General features: G+C 34.9%; 1 protein-coding gene and 1 long non-coding RNA gene across 3 annotated transcripts in view; one reads left to right on the top strand and one right to left on the bottom strand.

Annotated features, from left to right (window-relative positions):
* The window catches only part of LOC147013855 (uncharacterized), a 263,399-nt gene that overhangs the window by 167,052 nt on the left and 73,764 nt on the right, over positions 1–22,583 (bottom strand). The window lies entirely within an intron of this gene.
* Positions 4,212–7,294, top strand: LOC147013856 (uncharacterized). Its single transcript, XM_085851146.1, has 3 exons — positions 4,212–4,572; positions 4,670–4,864; positions 4,962–7,294. Exons 1-3 carry the CDS (start codon positions 4,480–4,482, stop codon positions 5,733–5,735), a joined length of 1,062 nt encoding a protein of 353 aa, XP_085707272.1. The 5' UTR covers positions 4,212–4,479; the 3' UTR covers positions 5,736–7,294.

Here is a 22,583-nt window from a genome sequence, read left to right as displayed (position 1 = left end):
TTTTTAGAATAATAATCCATAATTTTTTTAGAAGTCTTGTTTGATGAGCAATACATTTTTATGAGAACAATTTTAGAATAATCTTGAGGAAAATATATTTATGTACCGTATTTTAAAAATTATCTATTTACTAAGTACTACCACGAGTATACTCGAAGAGGTTAAAAGCTCTTTGCCTCCTGATTGCCTGGCATAGCGAGGGAACCCCAATGAGGGTGATGGGATTATGCGGATGTCCATCAGGACTCAATGGACTTTAAAATTGGACCACGATGTTGCGAGCTCTCTCAGCCACCAGGTCAGGTCAGGTCAGGTATGTGAGCATGTGCCAGGGCGGCAAGTCACTGCATCCACTTTCCGCCGGTTCTCCACAGGCCTCTGTCGGGCCATCCACGAGGAAGATGCCTGGCCCATCCCCAACGCCTTGAGATGCCGATCAACCTGCTGCAACCACAAGGCACGTGGTCAGCCCGTTGGCCTCTTCCACTCACGAGGCTTCCTCGCTGAGAGAATCTGGTGAGCAGGATCAGCGTCAGGAAAATGAGCTGCATCTCCATACAGTTGCAGCTGACACTCATGGATGCTACAGGTAACAAACCTTATCTGAATCTCTCTCAGCAACTGCTCATTGGACATAAAATCTGACCAGAGATAGCCAAGGATTCTCCGAAGAGATCTTGTACTAAAAGAGTTAAATCTCCATTTCAGATCCTTGGTCAGAGTCCAAGTCTCAAATCCGTAAAGCAAGAATGGAAGGACCAAGGATTTAAAGACTCAGACTTTCGGTCTCCAAGGTAGGTACCAACAGCACCACACCCCATGATCCAGTGAATCCTTGACTCCCCAGGCCCGACCCAGGCGTCTATCGACCTCTGGCTCACAACATGCAGAGACATGAATATCACTGCCAAGGTAAGTGGTCACAAACAGGTACAGACAAGATAGCAGCATCCAAGATGTAATCTCAGTGGCTCCGACTCTTCATTCAGCTCCTCGAGGGCCCCTGGAAGGATATCCAGCATCTCCGCAAAGATGACTGAATCATCTACAACATTAAGGTCAGAGATCCTGACATTCTAAAATGATGCACCCCAGCTTGATCTCTCTGACATCCTCCCCAGAATCCAGTTCATACAAGTGCTGAAATGTATGGGGGCCAGTACACACCCCTGACAAAACTCCAGTAACAACTAGAAATAATTCGGAGATGGAACCATCACATCTCAAAGTACTCTCTCAGTACTCGAGTGTACTGCAGCTCAGAAATAGAATTGATCAATTTTAGTGGCACCCCAAGAAGATTAAGAATCTTCCAGAGGGCATCCAAATTCAATGAATCGAACACTTTGCGGAGATCAACATAGGTTACAAGCAGCCCCTGCTGACACTCTTGTCTGCATTAGCTGAGGACCCGAAGGGCAAGGATACGGTCAATCGTTGACCTTTGGTATAAAGTCTGGCTGCTCTGGGCACTTGTCCTCAATCAGATGGTGGTGAACCCTTTCAATAATTATCAGAGCAAAGACCTTGAATGGCACTGAGAGGAGCATCACCCCTCGGTAGTTGGTGCAGTCCTGTTGATCACCTTTCCCTTTCCAGAGAGGGACAACAAGGCCCTTCTTCCAGTCCAAACAGAGCGAAGAACTGCATGCAACACTACCAGTACAGCATTTTCACCAGCCTTGAGAAATTCAGCATGGATGCCACATATCTCAGGAGATTTTCCCCCTTTCAACTGGTTCAGCACAGCCTCTGTTTCCACAAAATCTTACACGAGCCTCGACTTGGTATACAAGAAAAAACAAAACAAAAGAAAAACAAAGGCAGTTCACAGTTTATTTGAGGGTCAGCAATATGGTTAGTTACACTCTTGACATTCAACTCAACAGCTGGTGGGTCAAGCTGGTACAGCTGCTCAAAGTAACTGGCCTAGTGAGCCTTTACTTTGGAGTCCTCTCTGAAAAGCTCACCACCCTCCTCTCAAATTGCAGTACATCGAGAGACGGGCTTGGATGAACGCCATGCACAAATTCCTCTGGAAGCAGGATGAGAATTACTTTACCATGGGTGATACTTTCCACTTCACAGATTCGTCGTACATAGGCCTCCTTGTCCACCCTCAGCGCGAAAACATTTTTGTGCCTCAACTCCTTGAACAGCTCAGCTCTGCCATTAAGCCTGGCCCTGTGACTCGTGTCAATGGTATCCAGTGTTTGTTGGGAGAAAAAGTTCTTCTTAGCCCTATGGTGAGTTCCAAGACATCCACCAGCAACATGAAGGATGATAGTCTTGAAGGCACTCCACAACTCTTCAGGATTCCCAAAAACTCCCAGACCCCACAAATCCCCACTCATAATGTTTGCAAATTCTTCAGCGACCTTGTCATCCTTGAATTTACCAACATCCAGCCGAGGCTCAGAGGGTACCATTCTAACAGATGTAAGCTGCGACTCCAGAGTTTCTACAACAAGCCTGTGGTCGGTATTGAGGAACTGAGCACTCGGTTCAACCCTGCAGTTCTGAATCATCCTCCAGCACCCATCAACGAGCACATGGTCAATCTCTTTTGCCACACAACTAGCATTGGAATACCTAGAACAGTGATGAGCCTGTGGGCACTGAAATCATGTACCCGTCACCCTAAGTCCGTGTCTTCTTGCAAAGTCAAGGAATTTAGTGCTATTCTGGTTCACAGTTCAAGACCAATGGGAACCAACACACGTCTCAATAACCATCCTTGTCAGTGCCAGTCGATGCATTGAAATCCCCCAAGACTGGAAGAGTATCTCGCCTGGGGCAGAGATCAACCAAAGACTCGAGCGCAGCATAGAATGCGTCCTTCACGGTGAGATCACTCACCTAAGTTGGAGCACATAAAGAAACCAGGGAAACGACACCCAAGGAGTGATGAATCCTCAGTCTCATAATTCACTCATTGACTGGTGTTACCTCACTTATCATGAGAGTCCTCAGACAGTGCTGCAATACCGATGTTCAAACACTGAAGCTCAGATGATAGCAGAGATAGGTGATCATCCTCTCTTCGGGATAGGACATTCCAGACACCCACCCAAATGGACCGCCTCAGGTTAACCTGAGGAGACTGCTGCCTGGTGGACGACACCTCAGCACCAACCCGACACACCACCGCAATCCGACCTCAGAAGGTTACCCTGTGCTTTTCCTCCTATCATCAAAAAATGAGGGTTCAAAAGACTTTGCCTCATCCCGTCATCCAGTGAGGTGCCCTGCGAAGGGCAGCTACACAGTATCTGCTTCCACAGAGTGTGTTTTCAGTTTTCTTTGCGTTTTGGGGTTTTTTGCAGAATGAAGTCTTCTTTGGTGGTTGCAGTGCAGATGCTGACACCAACCTCCTAGAAAAAGGTAACCCAACAGAAGGAGGACGTTCACAGATGCAGTTGTGAGCCAATGGCCATCCTTGTCTGGTGCCCAAGGAGCTCCTCTGCCCCTTGACAGGTTTTGTTTTTAATCCGACTGGGTGTCCATATCCATACACCCACTTCATCAGGAAACTTGGTGGGGGAGACGGTTTAGTCGCCGACAACCCATCCATGAAACAGGTGAGTGCAGGTTTACATGGTAACTATCGCAAGTTACAGATCTGACATGGCCTGACCGGACAATGATGTACCTGCCATCCTGCCAGCTGACAATGAGCCACCCCTTGTAAAAAAACATAGGTGAGGCCCTGGCACAGCTGAAATGTCCTGTGGGCTATCAAGGAAGGATATAAGTAGGGTAAGAATACTGATTCTGGCTCACTTTTCCCCATGTAAATGAATGGGGGATTTTCAGCGATTTATATTTTTTTTCCCTAAAAATAAACCCCCCTTTTTATCCCAAGGTATATTTATTTGTCTCCCCTTTTAACTTGGAGGTTGAACCTCATTGAATTGAACAGCTCACTCATTGAACCTATAAAGATTTGTTCATTCTCAAATTCCTTCAATAGTTTAATTTTCTTTGCACAATAATCCCCATCTAAAATATTGACAAACAAAACATTTGAATCTTTATATTTTTGAAGATACCCCTTTTGTGCCATTACGAAATGATAAACTTCTCTTAATGCTCTTATCTGACCACCTCCTGAGCCACAGGTTATTTTTTGTTAAGCCCCGCCCACTTTTCTTTAAGCCCCGCCCACTGTTGCTAAGCTCCGCCCACTTTTGCTAAGCTCCGCCCACTTTTCATAAGGTATTTTCTAAGCCACGCCCACTTTTCCTAAGCTCCGCCTACTTTTGCTAAGCCCCGCCCACTCTTACATCATTTCCAGTTCATCTCTGACTCACAAAGAAATCACTAGAAAATTACAGGATGTTATGGTTTTGAAAAATTTCCCAATGAAGGCTTGCCTAGGCTTGCCCAGGGAATTTCCAAAGGAAACCACACCCACCAGTCTTTCTCTATAAAAGCTTCAAACCCAGGCTCCATTTTAAACATTTGTTCTTGCTGGCAATGGTGTTCTGTGTGCTTGTCTCGAACTCTCTGTCTTCTATGGAACTAAACCTTCAAGTTGATGAACTGGATTCAAACCTCTTATCTATTGAGGTAAGATTTTTTATTTTCCTATTTTCAAACTTTGATTGAAGCATACTCATTTAATAATTAAATAACTTAATTAATACATTATTATTTTCTCTCACAGGAAATTGTGTCTGAAATACGAAATGAAAATACTGCTTTTGCTACAACTTGGGGAGAAATTGTTGGCTTGGTTGAAGACCTTATGAGCGACCAAGACCTTGAGTGGGATGACTTTGGTGTTCCTTGGAACTCTCTGTCTTGTATGGAACTAAACCTTCAAGTTGATGAACTGGATTCAAACCTCTTATCTATTGAGGTAAGATTTTTTATTTTCCTATTTTCAAACTTTGATTTAAGCATACTCATTTAATAATTAAATAACTTAATTAATACATTATTATTTTCTCTCACAGGAAATTGTGTCTGAAATACGAAATGAAAATACTGCTTTTGCTACAACTTGGGGCGAAATTGTTGGCTTGGTTGAAGACCTTATGAGCGACCAAGACCCACAGAACGAGTTCGTCCTTGATGACCCAACCAAAGAGTTATACCTTGGAGACCAGCAAAATCCTGAAAAAGAGTTTTACAGCAATAGTACTCATTGTGAGTTATCAAGACAATACCCACTGAACAAGTTATACCTTGATGAGCCAGAATACAAGTTTTACCTTGGAGACTCACAAATTTTGAAAAAATCAAGAAATGAGTTCTGCCTTGATGGTTTAAATAACTACCTTGGAGACTCAGGAAAAGGGTTCTGCCAAGATGGTTCTAAATATGGGGCCTACCTTGGAGACTCACAAATTTTGAAAAAATCAGTAAATGAGTTCTGCCTTGATGGTTTAAATAACTACCTTGGAGACTCAGGAAAAGGGTTCTGCCAAGATGGTTCTAAATATGGGGCCTACCTTGGAGACTCACAAATTTTGAAAAAATCAGTAAATGAGTTCTGCCTTGATGGTTTAAATAACTACCTTGGAGACTCAGGAAAAGGGTTCTGCCAAGATGGTTCTAAATATGGGGTCTACCTTGGAGACTCACAAATTTTGAAAAAATCAGTAAATGAGTTCTGCCTTGATGGTTTAAATAACTACCTTGGAGACTCAGGAAAAGGGTTCTGCCAAGATGGTTCTAAATATGGGGTCTACCTTGGAGACACAAATTTTGAAAAAATCAGTAAATGAGTTCTGCCTTGATGGTTTAAATAACTACCTTGGAGACTCAGGAAAAGGGTTCTGCCAAGATGGTTCTAAATATGGGGCCTACCTTGGAGACTCACAAATTTTGAAAAAATCAGTAAATGAGTTCTGCCTTGATGGTTTAAATAACTACCTTGGAGACTCAGGAAAAGGGTTCTGCCAAGATGGTTCTAAATATGGGGCCTACCTTGGAGACTCACAAATTTTGAAAAAATCAGTAAATGAGTTCTGCCTTGATGGTTTAAATAACTACCTTGGAGACTCAGGAAAAGGGTTCTGCCAAGATGGTTCTAAATATGGGGTCTACCTTGGAGACTCACAAATTTTGAAAAAATCAGTAAATGAGTTCTGCCTTGATGGTTTAAATAACTACCTTGGAGACTCAGGAAAAGGGTTCTGCCAAGATGGTTCTAAATATGGGTCCTACCTTGGAGACTCACAAATTTTGAAAAAATCAGTAAATGAGTTATCCTTAAGAGACTTTGTAAGTTGGTTTTACTTTGAATACTTGAAATGTGGGTTCTGGATTGATAACTCACAATGTGATACATATCTTGGAAACTCAACGGGAATGTGGTTATACCTTGAAGACTTGGAAAGTTGGGTTTATGTTGGACACTTGAAACTTTTTTGGGGGCTTTTATTTATTTATTTATTTATTTATTTATTATTATTATTATTTTATTTATTTATATTTTGGAGACTTTTGGAGTTGCTATCACTCTTTGGGATCTAAACCTATCGATGTAGTTCTTTGTCGGATGGTGCTTGATGGGAGCAAGATCAAGAAAGTTCTGGGAAGAAAGTGCAGGCTTACTCCCCCTTTTTACGTCATCAAACCTGAAAGCCTTAAAAGACAGAATTGGAAGAAGAAAAAAAACGTAAAAATATATATATATATATAGGTGGAAATCTCATTTTGAAAAAGACATTGTGTTGGGCGAGGATTGAGTTGGGGTTGAGATTTTGAATGTGAGGGTTGGGGTTGAGATTTTGAATGTGAGGGTTGGGACACACACACACATACACATCAACAAACAAAAGTTAAGCCTTGACTATTCAGTTGAGGATTCTGTGTTTGGGGTTCACAGATGTAAGAACGTCCACCCCTTGACACACATTATATACTGTTATACACCTCGGACTTGGCCCTCGAGTGTCCACAACGGTGTATAGTAGGAGGGAGTGAAGCGCCAACCTATTGCTCCCATTGCACACACACACACAAACAAAAGTTAAGCCTTGACTATTCAGTTGAGGATTCTGTGTTTGGGGTTCACAGATCTAAGAACGTCCCCCTTGACACACATTATATACTGTAATACACCTCGGACTTGTCCCTCCAGTGTCCACAAAGGTGTATTATCTGCTTAGTTTTGTCTTTTGTAATTCCTGTGAATAAAATGAACCTAAAATCTCTTCCCCTTCCAAATCATATATTTTATAAGTCCAAGGAACTGTATCTATTACATCAACAATTTTAAAAAGTTCTTTCGTCCATCGTTCAGTAAAACCCTTTTCAAAATGAGATTTCCACCTATATATTCTTACGATATCACCAACTTTGAACTTAGGTTTTCTGACATTAATCTCTTTTTCATATTTTAATTTTGTAAATGTTTCTGATGGCTTCATATTCGTTGACGTGTGAATCGTGTCATTATACTTATCCACAATATCCTGAATAAAAGATGACCATTGTTGTGAACCGAGTTGTGTGAATTTTTTATATAGTCTCTCTTTTAAGGTACGATTAAAACGTTCAACAACAACTGCCTTCCCTTCATTAAAGGTACTGTATAATGTAATACTGTTATTTTTTAGAAAATTCATAAATGTCTTGTTATAAAACTCTCTACCCTCATCAGTCCACAATTTCTTGGGTTTTCTCTTACTTTTATTAAATATCTGTTGAAAGGCTAACATAAGAGTATTACCTGTTTTGTTTTTTAAAGGGACAACCCACGCATATCTACTCCTCAAATCAATAACGGTTAAAGCATACTTGTACCCCTTATCATTATTGAGTTCAATCAAATCAGCAGACCAGATATAATCAACTTCCTTGGAATAAACTTTCCTTCTCTGAAACTTTGTGAATATTGGTTTATGTAATTCATCAGCTAATTGCTCTTCAGTCTTAATGGCATCATTAGAGCCTATAAGTTTTTTGAATTTCCAAGTCCAAGTTTCAATTTAGCACTAATCATCTTCTTCACGATGAACCTATCAACTTTTTCTCTCAAGGTTGGATTTTGTATCAGAGACAAATTATATAACATTTCTCTATCGGCTTCATGCTTTTCTTCCAACGTTGTGGTATTCCCATAATCAATATCGTGTCTCATGCACACTTCATCAACTCTATTGATTGGTTTACTCCAGGATTTAGGATTGTCTGCCTCATCTAATCTTTTATCCAAGTTTGTGCCTGGACCACAGAAAGAATACCCTGGAAGATGTAATTCCCCTGGTATTCCAGTAGTTGTAAATTTACTTCCTGATAAAAACTTTTGTATATCTCCTCCGAGTTTGTGTTTGGAGATAAATTGATTTTTTTGAACCACACACCGAACATATACCTTTTTGTATAACCCTGTTATTTTTACTTTTAATATATGAAATATTTTTAGGATTAGTTTTCTTTTTACATTTGAGACAATAACTCATTTATTTATGAGAAAAATTTCTGCAGAGTGCAAAAACCTTTTTAGTTTCCAACATGCACATTTGAATCTTAATTTTTAAAACATAAAGAATCCTTAGAAATGCCTTCACTCTCTCCTCCATTTATTTAAGAAAAAACTTGAATTAAAATGAATAGCTTGACGATGCTAATAGTTTTGTTGAAAGTATTGCAAATAGACTTGTTAATTCTTTGTATTCCTCCCTGGTGAGATAAGTTATTTTCTTTAATACCTCTATTCTTTTTTGAATCTCACTGGTTTCCATATTTTGATATTTATTCATTCTCTCTCTTTCCTCCCTCTCTCTCTTCTCTCTTTCCTCCCTCTCTCTATTCTCTCTTTCCTCCTTCTCTTTCTTCTCCCTCTCTCTATTCTCTCTTTCCTCCTTCTCTCTCTCCTCCTTCTCCTTTTCCTCCTCTTCCCTCTCTTCTTCAACTCCTTCCTCATCCCTTACTATCCTTGAATCGTTTACACCCCATAGAATATTATACATATATTCATCAGGATTTCTTGTTATTCCTGTATCCAAAATAATTTTTTTACAACAGGAAACCAATAAAATTTCTTTTGAATTTCTAAAAGAGCCTTACCTTTTCTTAACCTTATAATTTTTTCATTATTTAACATTCTAATTAAATCTAAAGTTGTCGGTTTATCAACATCAGCATAATGCCAATCTTTTATTGAAAATACCTCATTCTTATGTTGTAGAACATATTTATTAAAATACCGAATACCCTTTTCTTGAAGGTATGCTTGAACACAGAAATGATAATTTTCTTGAAGCCTTCTTGCTGTCATTTATGTATTAGAAATATATGTTAGAATAATATTATGGCACGAAACACCTCCCCATCTTCCCATAGTTAAATCATTTTGTATTTCCTTACTTATTATATATAATCCTGTTTTTTCTGTTTTCATGAGATAAACAAGGGCAAAACCATTATTATATTTACCCTTATTAAATTCTTTTATTTGTTGTTTACTAATCGTGGCTCCACAAAACTCATTCTCGATACCAAGTGGATAATATTCTTCCTTACGAGACTGATTTAATTGTTCCAGGTCTTCGAGGTTAATTTTAAATGACCAATTATACCCTAAATCATTCATATCATACCCCCATTGTTCTATTCTCATACAAACGATACGCCCTTCTTTGTAAAAATTTATTTTAATTCGAACTGTGAATTCTGTATGACCTGGAGATAATATCAACACTTCTGTATCTTTAGAATACACAGCCGTTTTATTTAAGTATATATATATATATTGTGATAAATCGCTTAATCTCACCAAGTCATTCGCGTCAGTCGGGCTTGGATAATTTTTTAATTTATAAGCATTTTTCATGTTAATATTTTTGTTTATATTATATTTATGTCGTTCAGCCTGTGCCTTTGTGTAATAATTTGATAAATCAATATCCAGTTCTTGAGATACACCAAAGATAGAACCATCTTTACCAACATAAGTCATTTATATTAGATTAAAAATAATATCATAAAATTTTTTATTTTTGTTGAGTTGAAATAACACATATAGACATAATTGACCACAACACTTGGAATTTAATTCTTGGACTTGAAATGTTTGATAAACACCATTCTGTAAGAATTTTATGACTTCAACAGGTGGTGGAAGACCAAAACTATCAAAATAATATTTGTCTTGACTATTAAAAATACAAACCCAATGAGAACCGTTCCCATCATTATCTTCTAAGTTCATAATAATATTCTTTGTATGTTTCGACACATTTGTTAATTCATCTCTCATACAAATAACCACATTATGAATTTTTAATTTCTTACAATATTTGGCAAGTTGTAAATTTGATGTTGTATTCTTTCCAAATTCTTTCAACCACTCATCAATGCTCATTTATTTATTAGAAAGATATAATCCATTACCTCTTTTCGTTAATTTTACACCTGCTTGTGCTATAGAAGAAAGCATATCTCCAACTAACAATCTCGCTTTATCAGGCAGACCTTCAAGTTTTTCAGCAAAATCTACAATTACACCACTTCCACTAATTTGTTTCTCCAACTCTTTGTTATGTCTTTCCAATTCTTTTTGAGCCTGGAGTTGAGCCTTCCTTTCGTTGGCAGTTTTGACCGCTGTTGAAATACCACCCGTCAATGCTCCAACCGCACTTAAACCAGCAAATAAAGGAATTAGAAATGGGAGAAATCCTCCACTCGTCTCTCTTATTGAATATTTTTTCAACATTGGTTTTGTCATTTTAATTTTAAGTGAGCCAGTGTCATTCAAGATTTTAACCTGTTCTCTTGTGAGCAAAACATCAATTCTTACTGCTCCTTTTCTCTGAATTGTATTAACGTTAATCGTACAAGGCTTTTGATTTTGAACACAAGATGATAGTTTATGAAGATTGATTTGATTAACATATACCCCAGTTGGTACTTTGCCACTCATTTATTTAACAAAAAATTATGTGAGACTAATCATCACACCATTATCTGTATTAATCTGCAATTCTGTTTCTTCCAAAAGCAAACAATATGTATCAACTTCTTCACTCTCTCCTCTTTCAATGTATAGGGAAGTATCCACTCGATTAGACTTTATAGTTTCTTTTTGAGCGCTCAGGTCAAACGTATAGATTGTATACAAACTTTTAAATGCTGTCATATCCAAAATAGGTTCTTTATTTCCATTACTTTCACACACCTTTTGGTAAGACTTGTATGCTTCAGCAAAATCATTTTTTTCCCAATTAATTTCCAATCTATCTCGTGGATAAAATGTTCCATCTAGAGAAACGCGAAGTTGTTTCACCTTAGCATTATCACTCAATGCATTATTCTTATCAGTCGCAGTATCACCATCTGGCTTTTTAAAAATCATCCACAGATATCGTGGCTTTCCTTCCAGAACACCCAAATTCCACGTGTAAGTAGTTTGATTGAGTTTAACGTGTTGACATCTTCTTTTGAGGTATGATACACTGAGTGGTTTCTTTGAGTTAAGTCTTCGATTCAACATCTCTTCTGTTTTAAGATTAGGAGTATATTCACTGATATACCAACTCATCTCCTCAATTACAAATTTATTCTGATCACCAAAAGCATTACCAACACCAAAAAGCAATCTATTTTCATTATCATTCCTTTGTAGTTGAAATCTAATTTTAAGACCATACAGAACTTTATCATAATCACAAAATCCAAATATACCTTTAAGAGGAACTGCCACAGTAAAACTATTTTCTGCTTTTGTATCATCATTATACATTCCTTTCCTTTGAATATATCCAGGGTCTGTGTTTGTTCCCGTTGACATATCAGGAATAAAACCTTCGACAGACCCCTTTCCCATTCTATCACTGAATGTATAGAGTGTAAATTTCATCATTTCAGATACAGCAGAGACATAATCAACCGCTTCAACTTCTTGTGTTCCAATATACAATCGCACACTATCAAACATTTTCCAGAAGAAATCATTTACAAGTGTAGCGTTTGTGTTATTCCCAGCCTTAGTGAATTTAAATTTACACAACAAGAAACTTTCGGAGAGATTCAAATAGGTTTGTTGATTATTTATTTCAAAACTTTTTGTACCATTTGTATTCCAGTCTGTTCTAGTTATTGCATTTACCTTGAAGTAATCTTCTTTTTTAGTGGAGTTTGAGATAATAATAGTATCATCCAAATCATAGATACTATCAATTGCTTCCATACTTGTATTTATTTAGGAAAAAAGATGTTAAAACTTTTGAAACCCTGATCCAAGTATTTGAATTATTTTCTGTCGTTCTTGGGGGGACAACTGAGTTTTACCTTTCTTAATTTCTTTTATTGCTTGTAATTTATGAGATTCTTTCTGAGCATCTTTTATACTCTTTACAGCACCTGCTACATTTCCCACAGCAGAAGCAGTTGAACCAATTAGGTCTTTATGTTTAAGAATAGTTGAACCAATACCCATGAGAGTATCAATTATCCCATCTCCTCGAAATTGATGTCCAACACCCCTTTGTCTCTTAGGTTTATAGTATCCTCGACCAAGATACATACCTTCACCCTTGTAGTACGGGGAAAGGAACATCCCATCCCCTGTAATTATTTTATATTTTCCCAACTCGTGCTTCCTCACAATAACCATCGTATTTATTTATTGAAAAACTTCACGTAGGTGAATTCTGATGGATATAACTTCTCCATTAAAAGAGATCACACGATTATCTTGGTCGGTTATCCTAAAATTTACTCTGTGTATGGTTTTTCCTGACACAGGTAGATAAACCAAATTTTTAGGCTCCATATTGAATTTATAACCAATTGGGGTTGAGTATGCGCTGAATGAAAATATTGTATTTGTTTTTAATCCATCATTATAAGCACCATCAATCAAATCACAGTGAATTAACACCGAATTTATTCCTGAGGATATTTGAATGACATTATCACTGTAAAACGTCCCATTAGTTTCAATCTTTTTTGAGGAGAAACCTAATAACTCTCTAAATGAATTATCAATTGTGAAATCAACCTTGTAGTTATTTTTAACTTTAATCGTTGATTTTGAAGTATGTTTTTGAATGTTTATAACAATATTTTTTGGTTCATCACCCTGTTCTTTCATAAGACGAGCAATTTCGGAAGATATTTGAGAAATCTCGTATGCTCCGGGTGAGACTGTTATCGTTTTGTATCCACTTCCCGGATTATAACTAAACTTGTCATTTTTCTCGGTTATATTAAATAAGGTATTATAAGTCTCCATGGACAATAAAGATGCTTCATATTCTTTTGTTGTGTCAAGTTGTAGTGGGTATGGGAATGAAGATGTGTGGTCGCTTGTTGTGAAATCAAAACTCAGGATTGTGCTTCTCATCTTATTTAATATGAGATAAAATGTCTTTATATTGAGATTTATTAATTATTTTCATGTTCATCAACTGGTCTAAAATGGCTGATGCTTCATTAAAACAATTGTTATTTCCAGCCTTCTTACTGCCGAACAACAATAACAGTCTATTAACTAATTGCGATGGGTCATTTGGAAGAAAACTAATACCTGAACCAAGGATACTTAAAGCCTGAATAATGTGTTTCTCCTTCTCATTCTTCCTACTTTTACCAGAAAGAATAACCTTATAATTTAGAGTGTTCAGCAAATCAATATATACTCTATCATCATTATTTTCCATATCCAATGGTTTATCAATATACTTTGATTCATCCCTCACAGTTGAACCTTGTCTTCCATCTTTTGTGAGAAGAAACATTAATCTCGGAGTTAGTTTAACAGGGGTTGAGCAGAACTTAAGAACCTTAATTCATCATTAAATATCAATACCTTTTCTTGAACAAGATGAAATATTGCTGGTTGTTCTGTTGGAATGAGTCCTGCTTTGGTTTTTGAATCCGCTGAATATTCATTGTTTTGAACAGCATTCACAATATAATCAGGGGGTTGATTAATCTCTTTCAGTTGTTGAAATAAACCTTCATCATCATATTCTAATTCTCCTAAATGCTCTAATTCTTCCTCCGTCATTTGACTGAAACCTTTTAACATTTGAAGCTTTCTAGGAGTATATTCTACTGTGGGAACTGTGGAAACATCTTTCATTTTTTCTTGGGAAGTTTTTAAAAGTGGTTTAAAAAATTTCTCTTGTTTTTTTTCAAATGCTTCTTCGCCCGTTAGTTTCTGTCTGCGTTTCTTCTTTATGTCTTCCTGTTGTTTTACAACTTTTGAAACCAACTCTTGATGTTCCTTAAATCTTCTTGCTCTTTCTTTTGTATCCATTTATTTATTGTAAAATATCATTTAATGAATTGTAAAGATCAACAGGGAAATTTTCCTTTTCTTCATCATTCAAGTAGATGTGTTCAAATAAATCCTTTTCTTTAAATATTTCATCAAATTCTTTATTAACATTAATGCGAGTTGTAATTTCTTCTTCACTAATCCTTGCATCTCTGCTTTTCATACGTTTGTGTTGAGTTTCTTCATCAACATCAAAACCGAATGATAAAATCTTCACTCCGCTCAGATATTTAATAATTTGTCTCGTTCCTTCTGGATTAGTTTCTAATATCCCAACACCACCAGATTTTAGTTTCTTTAACTCACTCTTACAATGTGAATATTTTGTTGTACCAAGAGAAACCTCCTCAAATATTTGTCCTTCATTCCTCAATCGCATATGTTCCTCCACTGAAATATAGTGATAATCTTCACCTTTTACTTCTCCAGGTCTTATTGCTCTAGTTGTTGTTGATACAATGCGTATCACGGGGTGTTTTTTAAGTAAATTTACAATATTCTCATTTGTACTACACAAGAACCTTGATTTATGAAAGTTTTTTCCAGAAGCAGATTTACCCACAAGATTTATAATAATAGTTGTCATTTATATATGTAATTGTTTATAAAACAAAAAAATATATCCCTTAATATCTCATCTTGTTTCACAACAATATATTTATATTTTTCAGTCGTGTGCTTCATATAATCCTCAAATTTCTTTTTACTACATAATGTAGAACAATTATCTCTCCAAAAATTATTGATATCTATTGAATTTAACTTGAATAAAATAAAAGTATTAGCATTGTTTCTGATGGAACGACGAGGAAGTTGAAAGTACGATTGACTAAGATAAATACAATTACAAGAAGAATGTCTCCCTCTTGTGTAGTAGCTGTCCATTACCGTTTGGTTTCTCTCATTAACACAATCATCAAAGATAACGAGGTTCTTTTTTGATTTATCCAAATCTTGGGGAGACGGTATATCATCCGTATTATCACTAAGAATACAAGTTATAAGATTTGATTTCTTTTACATCTCTGTGTATCACAAAATAGTTGAATTATATCTTCAATGTTATAATCATTTAGGTTTTTTTGACGTTTAAATAAACCTATTATATCTTCTTTTTGAAGACCAGCATTAAAACCTTGTGAGAGTAGTTGATACTCTGGTTGAAAACTCGACTTTGTGAAAATTATTAAATTATCATAATCTAAAAAGTTGGGAGTGAGGAGCATTTTTAAAAGTAAGCAGGTTTTTCCACATCCACTTGAACCAACTATGAGACATCTTAATGAATTTAGGAGATTTTTATGGTTGTTAAATTTTATCTTATTTTCCCAAATAGGTAAAAAATCATTCATTTATATATTTGAAAAACAGGTTATTTAATTTATTATTGGCTTTTTTAGAAACTCTATATTTTATCCTAAGTTCAGGTTTAATTTCAAGATAATCCATTATTTTATTTATACAATATCTTGTGTTGATATTTCCCTGAAAATTACATCCATGAATAATATACAACAACAATCCTTTGAACATTTCTCTTATACGTTCAGTTTCTTCCCTTGTAAGGAAAGGTGTGTTATCATCCTCATACTTTACATTCATTTCTCTAATCAATCTTGTAAAGTAATTCATTTTTGGTGTAAATCTAAAAGAATTATTTTCCTTTTTATATTTTTTATTATCATTAATTAGAAGATAATCACAGAATATACATTGTTTATAGGCTTTTGACTCTGTGTTTAATCCCCGTCTTTCACACGCAGGACAATTCTCAAATTTGTCATATGGAGAATCAGGAAAGTCTAGCATATTTATAAAGTAAAACTTTACTTAAACTGAAATTCATCTATACTTTCAGTTGTATATTACCATCGATATCGATATACTTTTTTTCATTATCAGATTCAACGACAACATTTTTTATATTAAAGGTAATTTTAAAATTATCGTTAACTACTATTGAACGAAATGTCATTTCACCTGATATATTAACATCCTTTATTTCATCAAGATTTACATCTTTAGGGTTGTTGAAAAAAATACAAATTTCTCCTTGCATATTACAGATGGTCTTATCTTTTCTTTCTAAAGCTTCATCCATAAGGTTTTTGTTCTTTGATACTTTTTCTTGTTTCATTGCTTTTTCTAGTTTTGAATATATTACTAGAAGGAGAGGAGAAACTTTTGTTAGAGATACTTTAATTGATGTTCTACCAGGTATACTAAAAGCCCTTCCACTGAAGGAAATTGAAGAACTCATATTATTTACCATAATAGTTTTTATCCAATAGTTGTTATATTTATCTTTGTTCAATTTTACATCCTTGACATATTTCTCAGTATCTTTAACAGATGAAGAGATTGATTGAAACTTGTCTTTTGTGTCTTGAAACATTGTATTTATTAAGTGAAAAAGTTGGAGGATAAAATGTTTTTAAGCACAGATTCACCTATAAATTAAACGAAATTTTCATCAAGAAAATTTTAGTTTAAGCAAAGTTTTATTCTATAAATATGGTGAATACAACGTACTGCGATGTTTGTAATCACGAATATAAACATTATAGAAAACACCTCCGAACCAACAAACACACATTTAATCTATTTCATCAAATATCTCCTCTTGAGTTGGAAAGAAAACATTGTGATATCTGTTCAAAGGATGTTTTGAAGAGTAGTTATAATCAACATCTTCAATCACAAAAACACAAGAAAAATGAGTTTAAAGTAAAGGGAGACTATTATATTAAAAACACTGATGAGGCATTTAAAGGGCATATAAAAATAAGGATTTTTCAATTTGGAGAACCCGGTCCATCATCAATAGCTGAATCAATTGAAATAGTGAAACCCGATGTTAAAAAATTTATTAAAAAGACATTAAAAGAAATAAAAACTTTAAAGTTTTATATGGGAGTGAAAATGAATATGAAAAGACAAGATGAAGAACAAACTCCTTATATGAGAACAGATCTTCATTTTATAACATCATTTCAAGATTTTTTGAATAGTGGGGTTTATGAAGAACTATCAAGACAAGAGGAGGATGTTGATAATACAGTGGTAGGAAGTGGATTCAATATTAAAAAATCATCTTTTTAGATATACACATTCTAAAATCAAACCCTCTTAAAGCTTCTTCTTATATTGAATTACCAAAAGAAATAAAACTAAAGAAGGCAGTTGTTAATATTAAGAACAATGATAATAAATGTTTTCTCTGGTCTGTTCTTGCTCACTTACATCCACCAAAATGTAATTCAGAAAGAGTAAAACAATATATGAAATATGAGAATACCTTGGACATTAAAGATTTTAAATTCCCAATGCCATTAACAGATATTCCTAAATTTGAGAAAAAGAATAATCTTTCTATTAATGTATATGGATTAACGGATACAAACAAAGTTCAAATATTAAAAATTTCAAACAACTATAAAAATGAAGAAACACACATTGACCTTTTATATTTTAGTGTTGGAAAGAATTCACATTACACATACATCAATAATTTATCAAGATTAATCTCTTCTCAGGTATTCAGAACAGCAAACAAAATATATCCTTGTAAGCGATGTCTTAATTCATTTCATACAAAAGAACGATTAGAACAACATTCAAAATATTGTAGTAATCATAAATCAGCTGTAATTACAATGCCTAAACCTGGTGAAAAGATTTATTTTGAAGATTATAATAAATCTATCATGCACCCATTTGTGATATACGCTGATTTTGAATGTATCCTTAAAAAGATAAATACTGCTTCTCCTAATCCAAAAGAACCATATACAAATAAATATCAAAAACATATTCCTTGTGGTTTCTGTTATTATATCAAATCATCTGTTGGAGAAAAGTATAACAAACTTGAACATTATCGTGGAAAAAATGCTTCACAAGAGTTTGTAAAACGATTAGAAAAGGATTGTATAAGACTCACTAAATTAATGAAAGAAACAAATGAACCGATGAAATTAACCAAAGAAGAAAAATTAGAATTTAGAATGAACAATATCTGTCATATTTGTGAGGGGGAAATTAAGGAGTCTAAAGTTAGAGACCATTGTCATCTTACTGGTAAATATAGAGGTCCCGCTCATTCCTGTTGTAATCTTAATTATAAATTACCTTCTTTTATTCCAGTCTTTCTTCACAACAGCGCCAACTATGATACACATCTATTTATAAATGAACTTTCAAAAACACCAGGGAATATTTCTGCTATAACAAACACAAGTCAAAAGTATATTTCATTTTCAAAAATGATATTCACAAAACCTATAACTCGTATTAGGTTTTTAGATTCTTACAAGTTTATGGGAACACCACTAGCCTACCTCGCATCAAATCTAAGCTCCACGGACTCTTTTCCAAATCTTAATTCATTCTTTCCAAAAGAGGAAATTCTCACTAAAGAGGAAATTCAGATTAAAGAGAGAATTCAAAGTAAAGAGGAAATTCTAACTGAAGATGAAATTCTAATTATAAAGAAAATTCGAACTAAAGAGGAAATTCAGATTAAAGATGAAATTCTGATTAAAGAAGGAATTCTTACGAGAGAGGAAATTCAAACAAGGAATGAAATTCAAAGTAAAGAGAAAATTCTTACAAGTAAGGGAATTTATCCTTATGATTATATGGATTCATTTATGAGATTTAAAGAAACACAACTTCCTTCAAAAGAAAGTTTCTATAATAACCTTTATGAAGAAGAGATAAGTGATAAGGAATATAAACACGCACAAGAAATATGGAAAATATTTAAGATAAAGAACCTTGGAGAATATCATGATTTATATCTAAAAACAGATGTTTTATTGTTAGCTGATGTGTTTGAGGCTTTTAGAACACTCTGTCATAATAAAAATTGTTATGGATTAGACCCTGCCCACTATTTCACAGCTCCTGGTTTAGCTTGGAGTGCAATGTTGAAAATGACAAAACAAGATATAGATTTAATCAGTGATGTTGATATGCTTTTGATGATTGAGAAGTCCAAGAGAGGTGGAATATCACAAGTATGTTCAAAAAGATATGCTAAAGCAAATAATAAATATCTCCCAAATTATGATAGTGAAAAAGATAGTAATTATTTGATGTATTTTGATGCTAATAATTTGTATGGATGGGCAATGTCTCAATCTCTACCTTATGGTAAATTAGAGTGGGTGGAAGAAAAGGATTATGAAAAGGCTTTGATGAATATTGTTATTTCTTCTCAAGAGGAATTGAATGACGAAGAAGAAGGTTATTATTTTGAAGTTGATTTGAGGTACCCGAGTGATCTTCATAATAAGCATAAAGATCTTCCTTTTGCATGTGAGAAAGAAACTCCAAAGAAAGAATGGTTAAGTGATTATCATAAAAGTTTTAATATTAAAGGTAAATCAACAGAAAAGTTATTAACAACATTCTATGATAAAGAGGGATATGTTTTGCATCAGAGAAGCTTAAAACAGTTTTTGAGAGAAGGATTGAGAGTAGCTAAAATTCATAGAGTTTTAAAATTTAAACAAAGTCCTTGGGTGAAAAAGTATATTCAATTCAATACAGATATGAGAGCAAATACAAAAGTAAAATTTGAAGGGGACTTTTATAAATTAATGAATAATGCTGTATTTGGAAAGACTATGGAAAATGTTAGAAACAGACAAAACATTAGATTCGCAACATCTTGGAAAGAAGCTTCGAGATTGATAAATAAACCAAGTTTTGAGAGAGAAGAGGTTTTTTCAGAGAACTTTTCTGCAATTCATATGAAAAAGGAAAGTATTGTAATGGATAAACCAATTTATATTGGAACAGCAGTTCTTGATTTATCAAAGATATTGATGTATGATTATTTGTATAATGACTTAAAGAAAGAGTATGGTGAAAATGTTTCATTGTTGTATATGGATACTGATAGTTTTATCCTAGATATAAAAACTGATGATGTTTATGAAGATATGAAGAAAAATATTGGAGTATATGATACAAGTAATTTCAGCAAGAAGAGTGAGTTATTTTCCAAAAAGAATGAAAAGGTTATTGGTAAGTTTAAGGATGAGTTGGGTGGAAAAGTAATGAGTGAGTTTATTGGATTGAGAGCAAAGGCATATGCTTATAAGTATGGTGAACAGATTGATAAGAGGTTAAAGGGAATAAAGAAATATGTAATAAAGAAATCAATAACTTTTAGAAATTATTATAATTGTTTGATGAATAAGAAAGAAGAATATAGGAAAATGAATACAATAAGAAGTTATAAACATAACATATATAGTGAAGAAGTAAATAAAAAGGCATTAGGAGCCTTTGATGATAAGAGATTTATTTTAGATAATGGAATAGATTGTGTTCCATATGGATATTGTATGATAGAGTGTATAAAATAGATTATGTTTTAACGATGGGAAGATGGGTTAGGGTTTTTTAAGGGCTACCGCCGCGTTTTTCACAATATATAAATGGTTAAACCAAGTATTAATCAAACTAAAGAGTGGAGAAAATCTCAGTCTTGGTATATAAATGGAAAACATAATGAATGTGAAAAATATCAAATAAGTCTTATTGAAAAAATAACTAAAACAAAGGTAAATAAAACAAATAAGCGAATTAATTTAAAAACTAGTAAGTTAGAGGATGTAAAGAAAAAAATGAATATCCTTGAATGGACTGAAAACTTTGATGGTTATCAATTGAACAATGAAAAACAATTTACTATAATCTCAAAATGATATGTGGCTCAGGAGGTGGCCAGATGAGAGCATTAAGAGAAGTTTATCATTTCGTAATGGCACAAAAGGGGTATCTTCAAAAATATAAAGATTCAAATGTTTTGTTTGTCAATATTTTAGATGGGGATTATTGTGCAAAGAAAATTAAACTATTGAAGGAATTTGAGAATGAACAAATCTTTATAGGTTCAATGAGTGAGCTGTTCAATTCAATGAGGTTCAACCTCCAAGTTAAAAGGGGAGACAAATAAATATACCTTGGGATAAAAAGGGGGGTTTATTTTTAGGGAAAAAAAATATAAATCGCTGAAAATCCCCCATTCATTTACATGGGGAAAAGTGAGCCAGAATCAGTATTCTTACCCTACTGATATATACCTGCTAGTTACCCATTCACTCCTTTATATAGCTCTTGCAACCCAGAAAGCTACTCCCTGGCGTGAGATTCGTCCACTTCCTTTGCCTGTTCTTCGATGTTGGGATTCACTCGATCTCTAATCAATACCAAGAATGATGGTGGACTTAACTTGGAGGTTGCTACTTGGTGCATTGAGCTTGGAGTTATGATGCAGCATTTCATTAACTTCCCAGAGAAATGTTGCTTTTGTGGTGAAAGAAAAATAAAATGATACAGTGCCTTCAGAACGTATTCATACCCCTTGACTTTTTCACATCTTCTTGTGTTTCAACTTGAATTTAAAAGGAATTAAATTTAAATTTTTTGTCACTGATCTACACAAAATACCCCATAATGACGTGAAGTGAAAACATGTTTTTAGAATTTTTACAAATTCATGAAAATTCTAAAGCTGAAATGTTTTGCATCAATAAGTATTCAATCCCCGTTGCGATGACACTTCAAATTGATCTCAGGTGCATCCAATTTCCTTGGATCATCCTTGAGATTTCTACAACTTGATTGGGGTCTACCTGTGACCAAATCAATTGATTGAACGTGATTTAGAAAGAAATACACCTTTCTATATAAGGTCCCACAGTTTACAGTGCATGGCAGAGCAGAAACTACCATGAAGTCCAATGAACTATCCGTAGAACTCCGAGATAGAATTGTGAGAAGGCATTGATCTGGAGATGGGTATAAAACAATTTCTCAAGTGTTGAAAGTTCCTAAGAGCACAGTGAGCTCCATCGTTAGGAAATGGAAAGAATATGGAACTAACCCGACTCCTCCTTGAGCTGGCCGTCTGACCAAACTGAAGAACTGGACAAGAAGAACCTTGGTCAGGGAGGTGACCAAGAACCAAATGACCTTTGAGAGAACTAGAGAGTTCCTTGGCTGAAATGGGAGAACCTGCTGGAAGGACAACAGTCTCTGCAGTACTTCTCAAATCTCGGCTTTATTGGAGAGTGGCCAGACGGAAGCCTCTCCTGAGAAAAACGAACATGACAGTGTGCTTGGAGTTTGCAAAAATACTCATGAAAGACTGAGAGCATGAGGCAAAAGAAGCTGTCATTTGAGGAGACAAAATTGAACGCTTTGTCCTGAATGCAAAGCACGATGTCTGGCAGAAACTGAGCACAGCTCATCACCCATCTAACACCATCCTGACCTTGAAACATGGTGGTGGCAGCATCATACTATGGGGATGCTTTTC

Source organism: Eptatretus burgeri, chromosome 13, assembly GCF_056783735.1.
Source record: "Eptatretus burgeri isolate ZD-2024b chromosome 13, Ebu_testis_v1, whole genome shotgun sequence".
Classification (NCBI taxonomy): Eukaryota; Metazoa; Chordata; class Myxini; order Myxiniformes; family Myxinidae; genus Eptatretus; species Eptatretus burgeri.
The sequence above is the reverse complement of the archived record's forward strand: the minus strand, read 5'-3'. Positions and strand labels throughout refer to the sequence as shown.